Genomic DNA, 25,234 nt, shown 5'->3' with positions numbered 1-25,234 from the left:
GCACTATGGCAGCAAGCAAAAGTAAAACCAGCAATGTTGATATGCAAAAGACTTATGCAGACCAGTTCACGCCTTCCCACACACTGGGGGGAACCCAGGTGTGATACCCCTGAAGGCAAAGAGGATGCAAATAAATTCACCAGCCAGCCTGATAGGAAATGAACTGCCAAAGAAGCAAGATGCCAATACCAGTGTCAGGATCTGGAGTCCGGGGCAGGTAAGCAATAAAACACCTGGTGTCAGTGAAGTTAATTCTTCCAGTGTACTGTACTTACAATTGTTCAAACCCCCACAGTATCAGAATATGCTACAGCATTCTGTAAGCCGGAAAGCGATAGGAGCCCCGCAACCCCATAGTCACCTTTGACTGGACTTAAACATCCAGGGGTCCTTTACCTTACAGCTGTGGGTTAAACCACAGAGCCTAGGACTTGCCGATCGGAAGGTCGGCGGTTCAAATCCCCGCAATGACGGGGTGAGCTCCCATTGCTCAGTCCCTGCTCCTGCCAACCTAGCAGTTCAAAAGCACGTCCAAGTGCAAGTAGATAAATAGGTACTGCTCCGGAAGAAAGGTAAACGGCGTTTCCGTGTGCTGCTCTGGTTCGCCAGAAGCGGCTTAGTCCTGCTGGCCACATGACCACATGAGCTGTATGCCGGCTCCCTTGGCCAATAAAGCGAGATGAGCGCCACAACCCCAGAGTCGGCCACAACTGGACCTAATGGTCAGGGGTCCTTTTACATTTACGTACAGCATTCTAGCATTAGAAAAGGTGGCAAATCTCTTCTTTGGTCCTATGAACACTGAATTCAGCATGAGGTCAACTGTGCAAATGCAGGCAATATTCACTGGGAATGTTATCTTCTCACTCTAGAACAGGAGTGTTCAACTTTTTCAGACCTGCGACATTTCCTCCTGCATAAACAAAGGCTCACTTTCAAGAGTTGGTGGAGGGGACTGGCTACAAAGCAGGGATAGGGCAAGTCCCTGCTTCCAATCTGACCACTTATCAGATTCTGGCACACGCTTTTTGCTCTCAGCTTCCGCCCTGCATGCCTCCCAGCTCATGTGCGATACAGGGATAATGATGCCAATTCATGTTTAAGGATTAATCCCATAATGTACATGAAGCACTTTAAGCACCTAAACACACTACTATTATTATCGTTATCATTATTATTGTTTCCTTTCCGACAAATGTTTCCTGTCACATCATGCCTGTGACTTTTCTCGTCTGGAGGCGATTGTCTGTGTGGATCACTGCCTGATGGGATTATCTGGGATTTATACAGATGCTTATGAAAGGTTGGATAACCTTGCAGCCCTACCAGCGCTAATTAAAGCTGATTAAGTGTCAACACTATTCTAATCACGATATGGAAGACAGAAGGGACAGGGACTCTGCCTAGAGAGTTTATTGTCGAAGTCTTACAGGAACAAGCTGAAGTGCTGAAGCCATCTTGGGATGATGAATGAGCACAGCGACTATTCATGAGGACACCTTACAAACTTGTGGCAAGATTGATGTTCACCTCCTCCTGGCTCATTCCCTCTACGCAACGGTACGAGTGAAGCAATGAGTTTTGATTTCACATCGCTCCATGAAATGCCAGAGTCATGCTAGCCTAATGCTCGGGGATGGGGGATAATTTCAGAGCAGAGAAATTCAGGCCTTGAAGAGAAAAGATGACGGAGCAATGAGAGAATTGCAAGCCCAGTACAAGTAAGTATGGGAAGGATGCTCTGAGAGTTTATTTATTTTTATTTTTTTAAAATGCTTTCTATGTACAGTAAGCCCCCAACTTTAAACTCTAGCATCTGTAGTTGGAGGGTCTTCAATAGCAAGGCTGAAAAAGAGCTCCGCTTCAGATTGCAGTGGGCCCTGGCATGATAAATGCTCCTCCACAGCATCACAAAGAGAAACACAAACAACACAACCAACTGCCATGCCTAGGAGAAGATCCAGGGTAGTGTTATAGATCAAGTGTCAGATCAAGACTGGAGATCCAGTTTGACATCTGATCAGAGGGCGTTCCACAGGGCGGGTGCCTCATGAAATGACAGCAGAGCAACTGCCCCCAATTTGCCGCTGTTGGGGCAGACACCACTTTTACAGAGAATACGTTTTGAGCAACTGGCAGATATTTTCACCTGACATAAAAACATCCCTTAATGTACCACTGGAGGGATTTGCGCTAAAAAGGTAAAGGGGCCCCTGACCATTAGGTCCAGTTGTGGCCGACTCTGGGGTTGTGGCGCTCATCTCGCTTTATCAGCCAAGGGAGCCAGCGTACAGCTTCCGGGTCATGTGGCCAGCATGACTAAGCCGCTTCTGGCGAACCAGAGCAGCGCACGGAAACGCCGTTTACCTTCCCGCCAGAGCAGTACCGATTTATCTACTTGCACTTTGGTGTGCTTTCGAACTGCTAGGTTGGCAGGAGCAGGGACTGAGCAACGGGAGCTCACCCCGTCATTGCGGGGATTCGAACCGCCGACCTTCTGATCGGCAAGCCTTAGGCTCTGTGGTTTAACCCACATAGGACCAATTTCCTCGGAATAAACATGGAGCTTAAACCTGACAGCAACCTATAATGTCTCTCCAGAAGGAGCTGGTTTCACAGGGTGCAAAACCACTCTGGATATTATCTATGCATTAAGGCGCTCCTGATTCCCCTACACTGCTGCTTCTAAGATAGCCTCCATTCATTCTCCTATGGATTGAAACTGAAGGGGAGAAGCGGTATTTGCTATTGATGCGGCCTATTCTGTTTCCTTCCTAATGCTCATTAGCTTTCTGCCCCCACTCCCAGAAAAGTCATTGCTTTAAATTCAGCACAGAGAACAAGTCAGGTCTCTGTCTTAGAGGACACTGTCCCAGGTCTACTGTTCTCTCACTCTCACCAAGGACATCATTTCCAGATAGCAGTTTTTGTGGCAACAAGTCATTGTACTTTCCAGTCATGCAAAGAAAGAGATTCTTAAAATACTTGGCCAGAGCCTTTAACTTTATAACAAGACTGGTTCGACTCCTTCAGCAGTCTCCCCACCAAATCTCATTTTGCATATATAAAATCACAGAGGGAACCCTAAAGATAACCCCCTCACTAATCCTATAACAATATATTTTGAAAACCCCTTGGTGACGGTGCCTGTTTCTGCTCTCTCAACCGTAGTGGAAGTTTGCAGGCTGTAGAACTGAGGGCGGAAAGGATTTGGGTCAGGGAAGTATATTCTGATTTCCATTTCCTTAATTAATTGATAAAATACCAAGTTGAACAAAACAAAAGTGCCCACTTTCACTTTTTATTTGGTTTTTAAAATAGCTTCTGGAATGAGGGAAGGGGGTTGAAACTAATCTAACATTTTGTGGTAACGACTCTGGGCTTATCCCATATGCTGAAAATCCCAGGCTAAGCACATGCTCAGAGGCAACCTTCTCATGGATATGATCTTTATGATTACTTAACAGTTATTTTGGCTTAAGAATTCTATGCAATGCATTCACTGACCAAACCAAATACTGTTATTGCTGTGCCTTAGCTGTAAAATGTAAACACCATCCTCTGAATGGTAAAAATACAATTATAATGCATTATCACATGCATTTGACTGGCCTCATTTCTTGCTTGTAGCTCAGTTGACTATGGATTGCACTTGTCCACTGCTGCCCAGCTGCCCATGTCTTTGGACTGCCAGACGCCACCCCTAGCCCCTACCTACTGAAGTACAAGTGTCCCTATATTCACGTTTGAAATGTTGGAAAGCCCCAGCCTGGTGGAACGCTCTCCCACAAGAGACCAGGGCCCGGAGGGATTTGACATCTTTCTGCAGGGCCTACAAGACGGAGCTGTTCCGCCAGGCCTTTGGGCAGGATGCAGTTTGACTTACTTTCCTTTGTATAAAACAAGCCCAAAGGAGGCCCCCAATTCGCTCACAGGTCCTTGTTATGATCAGTGGAAACAGTTGGTCCTGGCAATTATTAACCACTCTCAATTCCAACCTGATAATTGCCACCTGCCCAGATTTTAACTTGTCTGAATTGATTTTAAGATGTATTTTAATGAATTGATGTCTGTTTTTATGCATATTGTGCTGTTTTTATGACGTTAGCTGCTCTGAGGCCAGCCTCGGCCGGGGAGGGCAGGATACAAATAAAATCATCATCATCATCATCATCATCATCATCATCATCATCATCACCACACATCACCACATCCCAGATGCGCCTCCCTTCATACGTTAAATGTCTGCAATTGATCCCTACACACAAAAGGTGATGGAAGGACTTAAAATACTTAAAACTGAAAAGCAGCACAAAAATGACAAATACACAAATGCATGTAGGGTGAATAGACATTCTGCATCCTGACATACACACAGTTGGAGCTGCTCAGTGTTCAGATATCTCTCTTTTATGCGGTAGGCTCAAAATTCAGTGGTTTAGGCCACCTGCCCTGCACACAGGTTGTGATTTGAGGCGCCTGGGGTTGTTTTTACAAGCAAACAGCATCTATGTTTCAGGAAATAAACAAATGTGGTTCAGCCTCTGGCATCCCTGATCAAAAAGGATCTCGGGTCCAAAAGTCACCTAAGACCCTAATGTGTCACTTCCAGGCAGAGAAGATAACACGTGGTCTTTCACTAATGAACTCATGTGTGTGTACTCTCTCTGCACAGGGGAACCATCCAAAAGGCAGCTCTCCAATTCATCCTTGCAGTGCTAACTGTAGAGAGAAGCCCCTGGTAAAGTAAATTATTACTTGCTACAACACTCTTTCTTTTTTCCTTTTTTTAGTGTTATTGTTTTTTTCAGCAGGAGTGTAAAAAGCTTTGCCTACTTTTTTGAAAATCAAACAGTGTGATATTTTTTTTTAAAACAACTTGACATTGTTCTAGTCCAGCGATATTCCAATACGCAGATACAGCAATGCCTCCGAAGCTGAATTTTAGCGCTGAAAAGAGCTTGAAGAAATGCCATTGGTGTAGAAAGGTACAATTCAGTAAGGAAACGGACGTGGCCTGTTTTCTCATCGACACACTTTCCATTTCTGTTCCAAAAATGCAAGGAGGTGCTCTACTTAAGCATAATTATGAAAAGTCAATAATACAAACCACCACCGTCGGGTAACATGCACCTACAATGTTCATACTGCTTAGCATTTATATAACATTTTGTGGGCGGGGAGGGGGTATTCAAAATACTTTTCATAAGAATTTGAAAAAAGCCATGGTGAATCAGACCAAATACTCATCTAGGACAGCGTCTCCTTCCCCACAGTGGGAATGATATGATATGTTTTATGGGAAGAACACAAATGAAAAGCATAAAGGAAGTTTATTGTTTACTTATTATTATTGTCATTGTTTACTTCCTCCCAAAAACTGCTTTGAACCCTGGAGGTTAAATATAGCCTCTTTAGCAATAGCTTTGGGCAAATGAACCCAACATGGACATGTTTAATGGCGTCTTAAGCCTATCTAAGCCATTGCCATTACCACGTCTTGCGACATGAGATCTTATCAATGAAAACCACCATAGTATTATTTCAGAAATGGAGGTGTGTAAGGCAGAGTGGGAGCGGCTTTCCTTGGGCCAGCTATTGGCAAAAGCAGGATTCAGACTAGGAAGTTCCTTACCCAGTGGAAATAGGTAAAATAGCACACCGATTCTCCTACAGGACGACAAAGTGATTTTACAATCCCTTGGGGGAAACAACTGTACAGTCAAAAATTCTCATTCTTGCACAGAAAGAAAAATAATGATAAGAACGTGGTATACATACTGTAAGGGACACATTCATATTGCACTTCTAGATATTTGTATGTTCCTGGACAAGGGTCAGGAAACACATCTGGACCTGCCACCACAGCACACTGCGTCCGGTTGCTGCACCTGAAAGAGAAAGGAGCAAAGTAAGAGCAGAAACGCAATGGAAGGAAATATTTATATTGTGGATCCAAATTTAAATAAACATCCAATGTGCTGCAATTATGATTATGATTATTGGTCGAGTGGAGAACCTCAAGTCCAGCAGATGAATGCAGTCCTTCAGGGCTCCCTAGACCACTCCTTTTTTCCTAAGCTTCTTTATCCAGACCATGCCTCTCACTGGCTCTGCTCTGTTAGCTCCTGGCTGGAGGACACCAGACTTGGACAATACCTCTTGCTTGGATGAAGAAGAGTTTGGATTTGATATCCCCTTTTATCACTACCCAAAGGAGTCTCAAAGCGGCTAACATTCTCCTTTTCCTTCCTCCCCCTCAACAAACCCTCAGTGAGGTGAGTGGGGCTGAGAGACTTCAGAGAAGTGTGACTGGCCCAAGGTCACCCAGCAGCTGCATGTGGAGGAGTGGGGAAGTGAACCCGGTTCACCAGATTACGAGTCCACCGCTCTTAACCACTACACCACTCTGGCTCTCCTGGATGGATGGATGGATGGATGTGTGTATGTGCAGAAACACGGTTTTGCATGGCTGGAAGACTCACACCTGTTTTGCAACACTCACTTTTGACCTCTCACATTACCAGCCACTGATATGGTGCAGGATGTGACCCTTGGGCTGAAAAAGTCACTAAACTATTGCCACTAAAACCCATGCTTCCGCCTTGAACACATCCAGTGGCCTTAGGCACGTCATCATCTCTCACATTCATTACAGGAGTGTTTCCCAAACACTAGACAACATTAGACCAGTGGACCAATGACCTGCCTCAATAGAGGGCAGCTTCAAGTGGAACTTTGGGAAGGAAAAGGTTAATGTATCCAGTGGTACCCAAGGACACTGCTTTACTAGTTTCCCAGACACACAGTTTGCTAGTAAATTATAGGTAAATGATTAGAAAATAATTGCACACTCCTCTGGAAGGTGAGAGTCGTTTCTGCAAAAGGTCATGCCTCCCAGTGCTTAGTTTAGCTCCTTCCCTCATTTTTTTAAATATATATTTTAGGATGATGTAAATCTAAATGTTTTTGAAGAAGACTGCAATCCGGAGAGACGGAGGCTGAGGCTGTTTCTGCACTTTGGGACGTGCATGTGTGGCTTGCTGTTTTCCTGGGTGCATTTCTGCACCTCCATCCACACATGAGCACTTGCGATTTTATGCCTCCCAAATCGATCTTTCCATCCACACACACTAGTTGGTGGAATATATTCACAGTGTGTGTTGTCCCCAGTTAGTACTTCCCCTTAGTAACATTTTTAAGTTCTGGAAACCTGAGGTTCATTGTGAGCATGTGTGCAGGTATTTTAAAAAAAAGTTTTTATTTTATTTTTTAATACAGTGGTACCTCAGGTTAAGTACTTAATTCGTTCCGGAGGTCCATACTTAACCTGAAACTGTTCTTAACCTGAAGCACCACTTTAGCTAATGGGGCTTCCTGCTGCCGCCATGCTGCCAAAGCACGATTTCTGTTCTCATCCTGAAGCAAAGTTTTTAACCTGAGGTAATATTTCTGGGTTAGCAGCGTCTGTAACCTGAAGCATCTGTAACCTGAAGCGTATGTAACCCGACGTACCACTGTACAAGTTTTGCAACGCACTGGATTTACACAAAGTGAGCCATAAAATAATTTTTAAAGATGTGTGCGACATTCCAAGCCAGGAAAGCTGATGTCCCTTTTGAGCAGGGGTCAGTAAACTTTTTCAGCAGGGGGGCGGTCCACTGTCCCTCAGATCTTGTGGGGGGCTGGACTATATTTTTTTTTGGGGGGGGGGAAATGAACCAATGTCCCACAAATAACCCAGAGATGCATTTTAAATAAAAGCACACATTCTACTCATGTAAAAACACCAGGCAACCCCCACAAATAACCCAGAGATGCATTTTAAATGAAAGGACACATTCTACTCATGTAAAAACATGCTGATTCCCAGACTGTCCGCGGGCCAAATTTGGAAGGCGATTGGGCCGGATCTGGGCCCCGGGCCTTAGTTTGCTTACCCATGCTTTTGAGTGTATCAGCAGCTATTTGTTACCTTCCTGAGCTATTTGTTACCTTCCTTTTTTAACTGAAACACAAGTTTTCTGATATACCAGATTTACACAAAAGGGCAGGCAACAGACATATATGTCGCTCCAACCAGGCAAGGATTCTTAATTGCTCCTGTGAAACACTGTTGCACCTTTTATGTTAATAAAATCCAGCCACACAATGCGCCAGTCAGGTAGCACACATTTCATATTGGATTTTCTTCCCATATCAGAATATCCCCGTGGATCAGGAATATCTGAATTTAGTGGTGGTGGGGGAAGTGTGGCTAACACTTGGATGAGCGGGATGTTGTGTGGATGCGCGCGCGCACACACACACACACACACAAAATGGCGACACAAGCAGCTTGAAATCCCCATTAACCTTCAGTGCAACTGAGCCCTGAGAAAGGTAGAAAGTCAAGTTTGATCTCTACAGCTATCTTGGGGTGCTGGTATTGAATCATAGAATCATAGAATCACAGAGTTGGAAGAGACCACAAGGGCCATCGAGTCCAACCCCCTGCCAAGCAGGAAACACCATCAGAGCACTCCTGACATATGGTTGTCAAGCCTCTGCTTAAAGACCTCCAAAGAAGGAGACTCCACCACACTCCTTGGCAGCAAATTCCACTGTCAAACAGCTCTTACTGTCAGGAAGTTCTTCCTAATGTTTAGGTGGAATCTTCTTTCTTGTAGTTTGGATCCATTGCTCCGTGTCCGCTTCTCTGGAGCAGCAGAAAACAACCTTTCTCCCTCCTCTATTGGCCCTGGAGATTATATGGGGTCAATGGCTTTTGGCTGGAATGCTTAATGTGTTAAACCTGCAAATGCGCATAAATGTTAAGAAACAGCATAACCACCCACTGCCTCCTTCCAAGCACATGAAAGTGCCATGCCCCTTGCTGTTCAAAATGCAGTAAAAGTAGTAATACGTTCATTTATGTCATGCGTGGAACTTATACCAGGAACATCTGCATAATGCCAAGAGCTTGCAAAAAAACTAGAATGGCATTTTGCATAATATATGCACATTTAAGACTAGAGAATCTGGCTCAAAAAAATCAAAATCCAACAAGACAAGTAGAGCTGTGAAGACTTTTCTCAAGTGGAATGTAAAAATATCAATCTGCTGTCAAAACTGTAGCTGGCTGATTGTTTTAATGAGAGCAGGATTTATAGGCTGGTGAACAGAAATATTCTTCAGCTTCGTCACTGAAAAGCAATCCTCCCCAAAAGCTGTAGGAAGCCAGAGATATAATTAAAACCTGTCAATAAACCAACTGCATTCAGCATGTGGCAGGACTTTCCTGTAAAAGCATTGCAGAATCCAGATAATTGCTTCACAGCGTAGGCCAGAAAGCCATTAATTTCATATTCAGAAAGATCCATAAATACAATAAATAACAGAGCTTTCCTAATGAAGAAAATAGCAGATTATTTGGATTTCCATCTTTGATTACATCTTTAACCCTCGGGTCCATGAAAAGAAAAACGTAACAGTTCTGTTTAAGGAATTCCTTCTTCTGAAGCATTAACATTGAAGCATATCTACTATTAGACAGCACATCAGTGAAAGCAAACATGATGAATAAACTGAAATTATTATATTGTAGTTTGTGTTCTCTGTTTAGGCCAGGGATCACCAGCTGTTTTGGACCAGTGGGCACATCATGAATTTTGAGAGCGCGCTGTGGGTATCAGTCACAAAATGGCTGCCATGGTGGAGGGGCATGGCAAAACACAAAATGGCTGTCATGGAGGTCATGACATAACACAACATTAGCAGACCCTCCAAGTGTCTCTATTTTCCAGGGACAGTCCTGGATTTACAGAAGCCGTCCTGGTTTCTGATTTGATCCTGGAATGTCCCGCTTTTGTTCCTATTTTCATTGGAGAAATTTGGCGGATAGGGTAGGACATCCTTATTTTCATCAGAGGGTATGGAGTTATGTGACGCCCAAGCCAAGGAGATAAGTAGGTAGACAACCTTTAGAAGGCATCTGAAGGCAGCCCTGTATAGGAAAGCTTTTTATTGTTTAACATTTTAAAATGCTTTTATATGTTGGAAGCTGCATAGAGTGGTGGGTAATAATAATAATAATAATAATAATAATAATGGAATGTTGTTGTTTAGTCGTTTAGTCGTGACCCCCTGGACCAGAGCACATCAGGCACTCCTGTCTTCCACTGCCTCCTGCAGTTTGGTCAAACTCATGCTGGTAGCTTTGAGAACACTGTTCAACCATCTCGTCCTCTGTCGTCCCCTTCTCCTTGTGCCCTCATTCTTTCCCAGCATCAGGGTCTTTTCTAGGGAGTCTTGTCTTCTCATGAGGAGGCCAAAGTATTGGAGCCTCAGCTTCAGGATCTGTCCTTCCAGTGAGCACTCTGGGCTGATTTCCTTCAGAATGGATAGGTTTGATCTTCTTGCAGTCCATGGGACTCTCAAGAGTCTCCTCCAGCACCATAATTCAAAAGCATCAATTCTTTGGTGATCAGCCTTCTTGATGGTCCAGCTCTCACTTCCATACATCACTACTGGGAAAACCAGAGCTTTAACTATACGGACCTTTGTTGGCAAGGTGATGTCTCTGCTTTTTAAGATGCTGTCTAGGTTAATAATGTAATAGGACGTCCTTATTTTCATCAGAGAAATGTTGGAAGGTGTGCATTAGAGAGAGCACAGTCATGGTGATACTTTCCCCATAATTGTCTTTCCATGGCAGAGGAGGCTTAACTGGCTGCTGCACAGACTTTCTGCAGTGAATTCTCTTTGAGTGCCTTGTTTTTAAACCCCTGCACAGCAGGAGACATGCCTAACCTTTTTTTACAAAGTTTTAACATATGTTTTTGGGGTGAGGGGAGATTATTTAAATCCACTGTCAATTATTGTGTACAGTGGTACTTCGTGTTACATTCTTAATCCATTCCCGAGGTCCGTTCGTAACAGGAAACTGCTGGTAACATGAGGAGCGCTTTTGCTAATGGCACCTCCCGCTGCAATTTCCGCTTGCATCCCGGGGCAAAGGTCGCAACAAGGGGCATCTACTTCTGGGTTAGTGGAGTGCGTAACCCACAGCATTCGTAAGCGGGGCAGTAAGTAACATGAGGTGCCACTGTAGCAATATTTGCAGAAAATAATCTCTAGGGACCTGATCTCAGATGAATCCTACTACCAGTTGCTAAGTGAAAAGGAAGAGCAAATTACAGAGAGTCAAAAAACTAGAAAACAAGGCAGAAGCAGGAAAAGTGTGCTAAAGAGGAAAGGAAAAACAGCAGTGCTTTAGGACCCCATGAATGCCAATACCTTGGTGTCCAAACAACTAACTTATCAAGCTGCACAGCTCTGACTCATCAGCTAAAACGTAGGCAGGGAGCAGCCAGGCAGCTTCATTTCACAGGAATTTATTAGAAGGGTACCTGCACATTTTGCTTCATAACTTCCTTTCTAGGAAGTCTGGATGAAATGAAAGCTTAGAGTCTGGAGCCCCGATGAAGTCCTTGATGGGTGCATTGGTGACCCCTGGTTTAGGCCACCATGAAGGGGCTGTAAGGTAGACCAGTGGTCATAAATTGGTTACATCAATGTCATTTATGCTGTTAACTCCTCCTCAGTCTACCGTCACTCTAATCCAGCTATGAAGATCCATGTGTACAGGCAGACTTCTGCCTAGAACTTTCTGGTTTAGGGACTTAGGACACAGATCTAATGGCCAATTTATCAGGCACCCAATAACATGAGCTCTCTGGACAATGTACAAAATAAAAACAAATTAAAAATCACAGTTATTAACAGAATAATAGAATAGATTATAACATCACGACAAATCAGTTTAAAATGGAGATTAAGATATTGAAACACTATAGCAATGATGAATTAGAATAGAAAGCAAAAAATAAAATAAAACCAGAGAGCTAAATATTCAGTAGTGCGTGTATTGAAATGTCACGCTTAAATGCACTCTTTAAAGGTTACTAGACATGGATTGGTGACTGTGTACTTTCCCATTTCAGTGATGTGTTGAAGATGATATAAAACCTCTCTGTCTTTTGTGATTTGATATGATCAGTGATGTCATTCACACTTTAAAAACTAGCTACCTTTAGAGAACATTTCTATTGCCAACAGAAGACAACAGCAATCACATCAGGAGTTAGGAGCAAGTCAGTGCTGCCTGTTATATGGACTTAATCCAGTCCCCGGAGGCTGTTGCCATTGAACAGGTTCCCCTCTCTCTCCCAGCAGGAAATACTTTCAGGAAAATTGCCTACTCTCTGGGTGTGCAAGGGAGCTGAGACATCATGGGCCAAAGGTTGCTCATACCAATCTATGTTCCAGCGGTAGAGAAGGGCTCAGATAGATGGGCCCTTGTGAGCACATCTTGCATTTCCTTACTACTGGAGGCCAGTAGTTCTCCAAGGGTGTGGTGCACCACACTAGTGTGTTGGGAGATGATGGCAAGTGTGTGGGGAAGATTCAAGGACAATCAAACGAATATTTCAACATTTCAGTGTAGTATAGTATACAGGAGCGACTATTTTAGGGGCACCCAATTGATGTGTGATTGCCAATTCAAGCATCTTTTTGGACCCAGAAGAGGGAGCAATGGGGGCTGGACTGGGTGGAATGGGGCAGGGCACACTTATCTGCACCCCACTGATGTGCTTGGGGGCTGGGAACGAAACCACCACACAAAATAGTGGTTGTCTGTAGTATACCATCAAAATATTATATATATTATATAACATACACACACACACACACACACACACACACATGCCTTCCTTGAACAGCACTAGCTATTATTCTACCGTTCTCCACAACATATTTTTGTGAACAGGGATTTTCAACTCTGACAAATAAGAAAGATCAGAAAAGAGAAAGGCTTCTTTGTGCTGATGAGGAGATGAGTGTTTGTCTCAAATTAGACCTAACATAAATGAATTACTCTGGTTGCATAGCGATCCCCCCAATGCTGACTCTTTCCCCCCCCCCGACTGCGAGCCTTCTGAGTCTACTATTCTATCTGCGGTTGGAAACTCAGGAGGAAGGGGAGTCAAACTAACCCACTCTTGCTCTATGACTGTATTCCCTCATCTATAGAGTCAGATTTTCCCCAGGCGTCCAACTCAGCCACACCCCTGACACTGAGCCAGAGCCCGAACCCCTGTGTATTCACCAGTCACGTATAAGACGACCCCAATTGTTAGTAAAAAACATAGTCTTATACACGGAAAAATACGGTACGGGCTGCAGAGCCATGGGATGGCTCCCAACTGCTATGTTCTGCATGGTTATTTGGATCCTTGCATTCGCTTTCCCCATGTTAACAATCTTAAAGCATACAGAGACCTAGCTCAACTGTACTTTGGCTTAATTTTAAACTTTCATGGGTACTTTTGTGCATATCCTTTCCCCTATAATTTTGTTGTTGTTAACTGGTTATTCCACATCATGGTTCAATGTGCTTACAGACATGCTTACTATTGCACATGGTGACAGACTATTTTTCATTGTTTCTTACTCTAAGTGCTGGCTGAATGGTGGGGGGCGCAAAGGTCTTGGGGGTGACCAGTCCTAGAGTTATCTCTCCCCTCACTGGGCTTGCTTCAGTGGGCTTCCTGTCTGAATTTTGCATTTGTTCTTGGATTCGAAATGGGTATTTCCACATTTGTTTCGATCTGTATAACAGTAGATTAAAAACAACATTATAATCTTTGTAAGTATTAATGTATGCAGCGCTAGCTTCTAAATACAGTGTTTGACTTGGAAAATGAGGAAAAGATGCTTTGCATACAAAAAAGCTCTAAGCTTCTGGGGGGAAAGGAATTTTTGCAATTTAGACAGTAAGGTTTGTACTGTGTATGATTTAAAGGTGAAAGGTTTTGAATACCATTACCAATCCTCTTTTGTTATCTGTCTCTTAATCTCCAGCTGCCTTTCAGCATCTCAGTAAACTAAATGGAGTTTGCTTTGCAATTAATGCCCAGAAATCACAGGATTTTAGCAGATAATCCAGTGATTTACACAGAGCTCAATCACTCAGCAACTGCTGTTGGTGAGATGGTTTGTTTGGCCTGCTACCTCTTCTGAAACCAGACAGCAGCATCCCTTGCAATGTTGTTTGCATTGTGCGTCAGCTTCTATACGTAAATGTCCTTAATCTGACTCAAATTAAATGCAAGGAGCTCAGAGCAATCAGGAAGGAAAGTGAAACCAGTGGAAACATTATGAAAAGCATCTTTCTTACCCTTAATATTCTAATGGTTCATGTGGTGTGGATGATACAAGGATTGCTTTTGGTAATTATTTAAAAAAACTGTACTTTTACCACCTGAATATGGAACTTTATTCTCTAGGGTACACTTCCCTCCAACCACTAGGTGTTGTTGTTATTTTGGTAAAGCTACCTAATCTGACTTCTCTTACAAAAGTAATATCTGACTTTGCTAATGTAAACATGTAAGAATGGCAAAGTTTCTCATTACTGTCACTCTCTGCTGAATTATATATACAGTGGTACCTCGGAAGTCGAACGGAATCCGTTCCAGAAGTCCGTTCGCCTTCCAAAACATTCGGAAACCAAGGTGTGGCTTCCGATTGGCTGCAGGAAGCTCCTGCAGCCAATCAAAAGCCACGTTGGACATTCGGGTTCCAAAGAATGTTTGCAAACCAGAACACTCACCCGATTTGTTCGACAACAAAGGTATTCAGCTTCCAAGGTTCCACTGTATTTTAAAAGGGGGCGTCAACCAATATTTGATTTTTCAATCCCATCATCTCTAGGTGGAACCTGAAACCTGCATAGCTCCTAGGAGAGCCTATCTATTAAGTTTGTTAACTCTTTTCACACTCCAATTTAAGACTGAAACCAATGAAGATGTTGGGGCTTTAACACCAACCTATCCTTGCTTGGCTTAACCTCTAGCCTGAAGCGTTCTGCAAAACTCAAAGCTTGCTTAATGTTTTGTAACGATTTCGTTCATATGAGCAAGCTCCTGTACATTCAATGTTGGCTCTGTTTACAGGTGCAGGGTATGTTTTTGCCACATGAAGGAACACTTTGAGGGCAGAAAAGATGAAAGCTGCTTGCAATACAGTGGTACCTCGCAAGACGAATGCCTCGCAAGACAAAAAACTCGCAAGACGAAAGAGTTTTTTGTTTTTTGAGTTGCTTCGCAAGACGAATTTTCTTATGGGCTTGCTTCGCAAGATGAAAACATCTTGCAAGTTTGTTTCCTTTTTCTTAAAACCGTTAATACCCAGGGAATCCGTGCTTCGCAAGACGAAAAATTCGCAAGACGAAGAAACTCGCAGAACGAATTAATTTCGTCTTGCGAGGCACCACTGTACATACAGCATTCCAACAAAACCATCAACTATGGAACAAATTCGGATGAGCTTTGGGCCCATGCATGTCTGCAAAGAAATCAGAAGCTTTTGATTCCAGTTTTGCCTAACTATGGTTCAATGCTATGCAGAAACCCAGACAAACTATGGTTAGCCTTAATTACAGTTTATTTAAACAACCCAAGTTCAAATTGTGATTTATGAAGCTGGCTTTGTGCAATAAACCACAGTGGAAGTTAACCAATTCAGGGTTCAGACAAAATGCTAAACTGCCATTAAGCAAAAACTGGAAGCCAAACAGCTGAATTTTTTTCAGATGTTGAGATATCAAAGGAACAGCTGCTGATTGTTTCACATTAAAGCTGCTTTGGGGCGAGGACACTTGTTCTCCAATGACCTGTACATATATCCCTTCAGCCACAATAAAGATGTACAACCCCACTCTACAGATATTGCTATGCCACTGGAAATTTAAGGGTTGTTGCCTATGACAATTTGAATAGTATCATTACTGTCCTCCATTTTAAGGCACAGAGACATGGGCTAATGTTTTTCTTACCTCCCACAATGGTACATCTGCATGCATGTATATATAATGCTTGCATGTTTATTTGTTGACCAGCTGTTGCTCATCCCTCATTCCCAGTGCAAAGAACTGTCAGCATGGCTTGCTATTCCACTGGATCCTAGGCTCTTGCTCATCACAGTTCCTTATTCAAAGTACCAGCTGGCTGGTTTCAGGAACAGCAGCCTATTGCCAATTGTATCTGTAAGTAAGGCTTTTCTTCAGCCAGAACCTCCTGGAACTCAGTTCCGGCACCTCTCAGGTGGGCGCCATTGCCATTGTAAGAGAACAAGGAAGGTGTTCATGGTGAGTTTTGGTACCTCTTTTTCCTGGAAAAATAGCACTGTCCGTAAATCTCTTAACTCCCAAATCCATGGAACCAATTATCAGGACTATGTTTTATTTGAACAGGACATTCCAATTTCTCTTGAATTTTGTATTCAGGAAATCTACTGAAAAAATTATACCTTTTCCCCACTCAGGAAATTTCAGTAACTGAGCATAATGGAATGGTCACAGTTGAGGGCACAGATGAGACTTTTTCTATCCCTGTGCATTCAGGAAATGCAGCCAGGAATCCAACAGAGACATACAGGTACGATAGATTTAAGGTCATTCAAATTTTGTTCTTATTTTTATTATGAATTTTGTATTTTGTATTGTAATTTTATGTTGTCAGTCACCCTGAGATCTATAGATAAAGGGTGATATACAAATTTAAATAATAATAATAATAATAATAATAATAATAATAATAATAATACGGGATAGCATATATTGCTGGGTTACAACTTCCACCTTCCCAATGACCATGCTGGCTGGGAGCTGGAGCACAACACATCTGGAGGGCATCACAATGGTTTCTCCTGGTCAGCAAATTGCATTTTATGTAGGTTGCCTATTCTCTGCAAATAAAACATCAAATTTATTTATTTATTTATACATACCCCACCCATCTGGCTGGGTTTTCCCAGCCACTCTGGGCAGCTCCCAACAGAATATTAAAACAGAATGAAACATCAAACATTAAAAACTTCCCTAAACAAGGCCGCCTTCAGATGTCCTCTAAAAGTCAGATAGTTGTTTATTTCCTTGACGTCTGATGGGAGGTGTTCCACAGGACAACCCTATTTTCATCGGAGAAATGTTGGAGAGTATGGTAGGGCATCCCTCTTTTAATCGGAGGGTATGGAGTTATGTGACCCCAAGCCATGGAGATAAGAAACAACACAATCTTTAGAAGACATCTGAAAGCAGCCCTGCATAGGTTTTTTTTTTAATGTTTGATGTTTCATTATGTTTGAATATATGTTGGAAGGTGCCCAGAGTGCTGGGACAACCCAGACAGATGGGCAGGGTATAAATTGATGTCCATATTTCCATCAGAGAAATATTGGAGGGTATGACTTAGCAGTTACTTGTGGTCACAATCCGTCTGTCCTTGGGGTGCTTTTTTCTTGCACACATTGGGTTTCCTCTGGAGCCTACTGCGGAGTTAATCAGAAAGGGGCTTTTTGTGCTGGGCACGCAGAAGGTGGCAGAGGGGCTTGCCAGAGAGGGGAGCAACGTTCACTGCTGGTGAGCAAGGGAGTGAATTTAAGGGACTTTGCTTGAGAGACTTCTCAAGCCACAGCAATTCCTCCTCCTTTGGTTGCATTCATGGCCAAATGCGCCCAGCCTAGAGGTAAGTAGGTCGTCCATTATCGGCAGCACAATGCCATGTGAATTGGACTCCTTGTACTGCGATAATGAATGTGTTGCTCACAGCTGGACAACCCAAGCTTCTGTTGCTGGAGGACCAAAGAATGTAAGATTCTGCTAGCTGATCCATCTTATATTGAGCCCTATGACAGCTAAAGCACTTCCTAACGAGCCCAGGCCCTGTCACAAAGGAGCACTCTGCATTTATCTATGTCAGGAGACTGGCCTTGCATACCAATGTGAGCGAGGGCAGGCGGGGAGGTTGCACAGGGCTAGAATCAATGAAGACTTTAGGCCTAAATTCGGAGGTTTTCAGCCAGAAGTGATAGCTTCAGTGTTAATGCATGGCTAAGCATGCAAAGGGCTCAAGCAGCATGCCTCACTATAAGAAGCGAAAGTGAAAGCTCGGGCTTCACTTCCCCTTCGCTCTTAATTTGAAGAGACAGCTCTTCATTTTGAACATCAGGATATGGAAATATCTTCCAGAAGAAGGAAATAGCGAGTTCTTTCATTAATACACAAATGGTCCATTAAACATTGGCCGCAGTTTTTTGAGAAACTGTGCCACAATTAAAATGACTATGACCTCCCCTCCCTTCTTTTAATAGAAGTGGATAGAAATTGCAGGCATCATAGCCATCCAGAGTGGATGAAGCCTGTCAAATTCTAGGCAAAATATATTCAGGGGGTTTTTTTGTGCTAGACACTTGTAAAAATACTACACCTCCCCAAAAATGAACCATCTAGATTCTAGAATGTTATTAGTTTTGGACAGAACTAGATGAAATTTGCAGGCAACAGTCTCCCTTTAGAGGCCATGAATCTTCAGTTTCTGCTATTGCCCCTGGCAGCCTCCAATGTCCTTCCCTGTGCCATATGTGAAGCATCACCCATCAATTGCTTTAGATGGCTTGTAAAGAGAAATATTTTTGTCCAGGCTTTCCTGGAACCATCAGATTGGACCCTGTTATTACTAGATTGTGATGATTACCAGGATGATATTCAACCATGATTTATTTAAAGCAAACCCACTAAAATTAATGAACATAGCTAAATTAGGTGCATTAATTTCAAGAGGTCTACTCAAAGTAAACTTTAGTTGAATACTGCCCATAGAATTTATTTTTGTAGACCACTTTGAAATTTTAAATATTAGGCAGTTTAGATATGCTTAAACAAACAAACAAACAAAATCCTGCCATAATTCAAAAGGATCGTTTCAATGGTTTTCTTACAAGGGCTGCTGTTAAGAGTTTCTTAATCTTCTCCATACCCCCATGAGTCACTACTGGAATTTTTTTTTAAAAAAAATGAGTATAATTTCCTCAAACGATGCCTTATGAGGAACGGCTAAGGGAGCTGGGCATGTTTAGCCTGGAGAAGAGGAGGTTAAGGGGTGATATGATAGCCATGTTCAAATATATAAAAGGATGTCACATAGAGGAGGGAGAAAGGTTGTTTTCTGCTGCTCCAGAGAAGCGGACACGGAGCAATGGATCCAAACTACAAGAAAGAAGATTCCACCTAAACATTAGGAAGAACTTCCTGACAGTAAGAGCTGTTTGACAGTGGAATTTGCTGCCAAGGTGTGTGGTGGAGTCTCCTTCTTTGGAGGTCTTGAAGCAGAGGCTTGACAACCATATGTCAGGAGTGCTCTGATGGTGTTTCCTGCTTGGCAGGGGGTTGGACACGATGGCCCTTGTGGTCTCTTCCAACTCTATGATTCTATGATTCCCCAATCTCTCTGATACAGTGAATGTAAATTACAACCAGAGTAGCTTTTCCAATGCAAAGAAAACCTGCCAAATCACAGGCAGAGAGGTCTAGGGATATTTGTGCTGAATACCTCTAAAAAGAATTGATGCTTTTGAATTCTGGTGCTGGAGAAGACTCTTGAGAGTCCCATGGACTGCAAGAAGATCAAACCTCTCCATTCTGAAGGAAATCAGCCCTGAGTGCTCACTGGAAGGACAGATCCTGAAGCTGAGGCTCCAGTACTTTGGCCACCTCATGAGAAGAGAAGACTCCCTGGAAAAGACCCTGATGCTGGGTAAGATGGAGGGCACAAGGAGAAGGGGACGACAGAGGATGAGATGGTGGGATAGTGTTCTCGAAGCTCCCAGCATGAGTTTGACCAAACTGCGGGAGGCAGTGGAAGACAGGAGTGCCTGGCGTGCTCTGGTCCAGGAGGTCACAAAGAGTCGGACACGACTAAACAACCTCTAAAATGTGTTTCCAAAAGGAACTGTCCATAACTAAAAATATATTTAAAAATGGACAGAGTTGGGTAATCCACCCCAGAACAAAACCCTGCAAAAGTTCAGAATAAAAGCTGCAGTGCTCTTTCTGCAAGGACTGATAATGCAGTTGTGTGGGGAGAGGATCACTTGATCTCCCTTAGTGTTTTGTGACCAATTGTTCAGAAAACTACAGATATAAAAGACGTGCCCTTGAGTGGGTAACCTTGAAAACTGCAAACAGTAGGGCCGGGGGCTTCTGTGCAAGTTGGTTTTGGGGTGGGAAGAACTGCTTTCTTGGTGAAATAATTCCCTCTGATTACAAGCTTGACCTGTCAATCACAACTCTCCCTCCTTGCTTTTCCCTTCCTCTCACGCCAGCATCCTCTTCAAGCTTAGACTTAGAGATAGAGGTTTTGCTCTTGGAAAACTGCTGCCTCCTCAAAGTTTTGAAGAATGCTGTCAAAACCATTCTTTTTTGTTAGAAGATAATCCAGCTAGCCACAGTGGAGCTCTCCTTTTGCATCCTTTCAACACTTTGGCGTTTGCCATTCCTTTTCCCCAGCACCCCACCCGGCCATTATGGTAAGTTTAGAGATATTACTTTTGATTTTGAGCAGATGCTTCTTTGAAGCACTGAGGTGCCAAAAAGCACTTCGGGGGCCCTTGCTTTGGCTTGTGCCATCTTATGAAGATTCCTGAGGGTTATCAGAGGTCTGACTGACTCTTGGAAGACAATAACCCGGAAATGGGTTGTTGTCAAAAGATAAAACTGTTCATCCGATTCCAAGCTGTACAACTACTGCATTGACTTATTGTCACCAACAGTGCTTTTTTCCAGGGGATACTCAAGGGATAGGCAATACCAGCACCTCTTTTTTGTTGTTGTTAAGAAGTGTGGCACTGTAACAACTTCATGGTGAGTAACAACATCTATTTTTCCAGAAACAAAGCACGGGTCACCAAGATACACATATATACATATCCCAATGTTATTTAACCTCTGTACGAAGCGGCAGATTTGGGTCTCGGGAGTCATCAATACGCTGACGACATCATGGTCTATTTCTTCTGAGATTCTATTATTCTTACCGTCTGAACCAGAGGAAGTACTAAGCCAGTCCCGGGTACAGTAATGGACCAAATAGGGGCCGATAAAATGAAGCTGAATTCTGAGAAGACAGAGGTGGTTGGTTGGTGCTTGTTACAATCTTATATTCAGGAATTGGTTGCACGGCAAATGTGCCTTGAAGAAGTAGGCTAACACTCAGGGGCTGGGAATAATCAGAGATGCAGAACTGTCACTTGAGGCCAAGGTGGCTTCAGCGACAAGGAGTGCCTATTTTCAGCTCTGGCAGGTGCTCCAGCTATTTCCATTCCTGGACTGGGATAGCCTGGCCACAGTCCGGAAACTTTAGCTACTGCAGAATGCAGCTGTTGGGATATTGACAGGTGTGTCTGCATAATGTCAAACGACACTTATTTTGTGGAGCATGCGCTAGCTGCTTATCTGTTGCCTGGCAGAATTTAACGTGTTGTTATTGATTGAAACTTTTAAGGCTAACCCCGCGCTTTTTGAGGTGTGCCAACTCTGCATGCCAGTAGCAGGTGTAGCCACAATCTCTCACAAGCATTTTCTTGCATGCACACACAGCACCCCCTCAACTGATGCATGAAGATCAACTGGGGGGGGGGCTATTTTCCAGCACTGTGTCTACTTTACTTTTTTCCCCTTTTGCTAATGCTGTCAAAAAGGGACGCGGCTGGCGCTGTGGGTTAAACCACAGAGCCTAGGGCTTGCCAATCAGAAGGTTGGTGGTTCGAATCCCCACGATGGGGTGAGCTCCTGTTGCTTGGTCCCTGCTCCTGCCAACCTAGCAATTCGAAAGCACGTCAAAGTGCAAGTAGATAAATAGGTACCGCTCCAGCGGGAAGGTAAACGGCGTTTCCATGCGCTGCTCTGGTTTGCCAGAAGCGGCTTAGTCATGCTGGCCACATGACCCGGAAGCTGTACGCTGGCTCCCTCGGCCAGTAAAGTGAGATGAGTGCCACAACCCCAGAGTCAGCCACGACTGGACCTAATGGTCAGAGATCCCTTTACCTTTACTTAATGCTGTCAAAATTGGTGCAGGCTTGCCACCCTGATTTAAGGCCTACATTGAATGCAACACAGGTATATGTGGGAGAAGATCTCTTCATATTTTCCATTCCTTGGCTCTAAGGTTGACAGAGGAAGCCCTTCTTAATATCCCATCATTGCCCGTTGCCTGTAAGATAGCGATGGAGATGGAGCGACGGAGATTCTCTGCGATGGTACCTTGGCTGTGGAACTCTCTTTTGGAGGTGTGGAATGCCCCAATTCTCATGAGAGTCCAGTGACAGGTTAAAAACATTTACGTTCTTCTAGGCATATGCTGATAGAAATTAAGGCTACTCAAAGTTTTAGGAGAAGTCAAATCACTGCTGTTGTTTACAGTAGCTTTATAATTGATTGGTTTTTTATAGTATGTTGTTTTGTAATCTGCTCTGCAATTTGTAATAAAGAGTGGACTAAAGCTTTCATTAATAAATAAAATAAAATAAGCACAGGCAGGGAATTAGGTCAATGCTGATCAACCTACGGACTCCAGCTGAGCTACAAGAAAAAAAGCAGGAATTCAAACAGCAGAAAGCAAACAGGTGACATTATATATACCTCATTCCCACATCAAACTAAATGACAAGGAAAGATCCAGCTTTCAGCATGCAAAGAGACTTGATATTTTGTACGCCAGCCTGAAACCACTGTAGCTTGCCTTCCAGCAAGAACCAGAGGCAATTGAAGCTGACAACACTGTTGACATCAGTGACTATACGTCTTCTTAAATTGGGGCCATCTACAATTATGATGGAGTCTGAACGTTCTTCTTTCTTCTTTGCAGCCATTTATGTTTTGTGATGTGACACTAACAAGGAATATTCTATATGCAATATTCCCAAACTGTTGAAAAACAAAATAAAAAGGTGCCCTTTATTTCTAACCATGGGTGTGTGTGTGTGTGTGTGTGTGTGTGTGTGTGTGTGTGTGTGTATTGGTTATAAAATTGTATGCTGTCTCACAAGGAAGAGGCACCATGGTCCTCTTTCCTGATCACCCCAGAAGACATGCATTTGGAGGTTTTGTTGATATTCAAATTTATTTAAATTTAAAAGCCAAGGGATTAATTGGATGGCACCTCAAGGCAGTTGATCTCCTGGTCCTTATCTGTGTGAACAAAAAATATACCTTAAACTAACAAGTGACACCCCTGCACATTTACATTATTCGTTTATTAATCCAGAGTCAACACCTCTGTTATCTACAGAGCTCTGAAGTACCAGGCCTGGATAAATATTGCATCTGGAGGAGCACCTTCCCCCATGTATTCCTCTCTACTTATTACCCATGCTATTTGCATCCCATCCCATCCCATCCCATCCCACCCCCCTGCCCAAGTGTCTGTGAGCAAAGGAAACCGCAACGGTCTATCTTTGCTCAGTATCTTCCACAAGAGGCAGCAACTCCCCAAGAGTTTCAGACAAAGTTTATTTCCCAGCATTCCAGCTGAACAATTTCCCCCTTGCTTTTTTTATCTATTCGGAAAATGTTAAACCCAAATAAAAACTATAAATAAATAAAAAGGCAAAGAATGTGCTCTAATACCAAACTTCAGTTCTCAAAGCAGTTTAAGCAAAACGCTGAGGCAATTAAAATGTAATAAAAACATAAAATATTTTGTACAAGAAGGGGGGAAAGTCAACAAAGTGGTTCAGCAGTTCATGTGCAAAAGGAGATAAACGACACGGAAAACCAGAGCTCTTTCAGAAGGCCAACTCACTCCACAGCTATGGGGCCACCACAAACTAAGCCCTGCTTCTAGCTGATGACAGACTAGCACTCATCTTGGATAGAATCCTTTATGTCTCAATTTTCTATCGATATGTTCATGCCAGGTGATATTATAAACATCTGACAAAAGCTTTCCCCGCTCTTATGACTCAGAATGATTGCCTTTGAGTAAATCTGTACATCTCATCTTTTTCTAGATAGCAAAGTTTTTCTGCTAAGGATGAGGGAGGAATTTGCTAGCTTGGTTTCTGAAGCAGATTCACCAGATTTACAACACTCAGACCAAAATGCAGATTGGGGGTTGGTCTACTTTGGAATCTGCAACTTGCTAGATTCCCTGAGGAGATAGCCTGAGGGCTGCCTCTCTCCTTTATCAGTTTTAGCTGAAAATACTGACAATGCCAGCCACCTGGAATTGCAGGGTCACACAGAGCTTCTGCCACAACAAGCGTCAAAAGGTACTCCCTGGAATGAATGGGACCTTAAAATCATAGAATTGTAGAGTTGGAAGGGACCATGAAAATAATCTAGTCCAACACCCTGCAATGCAGTAATCTTTTTTACCCAATGTGGGGCTCAAACACATGAACCTGAAACTAAGAGTCTCATGCTCTACTGACTGAGCTATCCTGATGACATTCTACTGGTCTAATGCACCCATGATTTTTGTTTTCTGCACCACTTTCCAGTCTTCTTAGACATTTCCTCCCCTGCGCAGTTAAAACGAAAGAGAAAGCAACCCTTGGACCTCCTTGCAAGTATTGATGGTGGTAGCAGTTGGCCAGGTGAGGTTGGGCAATGGACCAGGAAGTCAGAAGTCTCCACCAATCCAGGCTTTATCCTGCCATTGTGCTGTGCTGCCATCACCACTCACTGACTACTCTCCTCCTCACACAATCCTGGACCAGAGGCGTGTTGAAATAAGAGTAGCCAAAACACAGTCAAGAAGCTTGAATCACCCTTCTTTGGAAATTAAACCAATGCCCAGATGTTAGCATCCAAAAACTTTACTTGCAGAAACTTATAGTGACAGATCCCCTTGATGGATCACTGCCTTGCCGTGGCGAAGGGGCTTGAATAACTCAGAGAAGCTATGAACTATGCTGAGCAGGACACCCAAGATGAACAGGTCATAGTGGAGAGTTTTGACCAAACGTGATCCACCTGGAGGAGGAACTGGCAAGCCACTCCAGTATCCCTGCCAAGAAAACTCCATGGACAAAGACAACAGGTATATAAAAGTTATGACGCTGGAAGATGAGCCCCTCAGGTCGGAAGGTGTCCAACATGCTACTGAGGACCCTGATGTTGGGAAAGATGGAGGGCACAAAGAGAAGGGGATGACAGAGGACGAGATGGTTGGATAGTGTTCTCGAAGCTACCAGCATGAGTTTGACCAAACTGCGGGAGGCAGTGGAAGACAGGAGTGCCTGGCGTGCTTTGGTCCAGGGGGTCACGAAGAGTTGGACACGACTAAACGACTAAACAACAACATAGTGACAGATGCTTCTCCAAGCATGGGCTTACAGTCTCTTCTACCTT

General features: G+C 43.3%; 1 protein-coding gene across 11 annotated transcripts in view; it reads right to left on the bottom strand.

The window, feature by feature from the left end:
- The window catches only part of ADGRL3 (adhesion G protein-coupled receptor L3), a 555,597-nt gene that overhangs the window by 244,239 nt on the left and 286,124 nt on the right, over positions 1-25,234 (bottom strand). For all 11 annotated transcript variants that reach the window (XM_081844774.1, XM_081844780.1, XM_081844782.1 and 8 more), the window contains exon 5: positions 5,782-5,891. In XM_081844774.1, the coding sequence (XP_081700900.1) occupies positions 5,782-5,891 (110 nt within the window). The remainder of the gene's footprint in view (positions 1-5,781; positions 5,892-25,234) is intronic.

The sequence above is a fragment of the Podarcis erhardii genome, assembly GCF_964252035.2.
Source record: "Podarcis erhardii genome assembly, chromosome: 17".
Classification (NCBI taxonomy): Eukaryota; Metazoa; Chordata; class Lepidosauria; order Squamata; family Lacertidae; genus Podarcis; species Podarcis erhardii.
The sequence above is the reverse complement of the archived record's forward strand: the minus strand, read 5'-3'. Positions and strand labels throughout refer to the sequence as shown.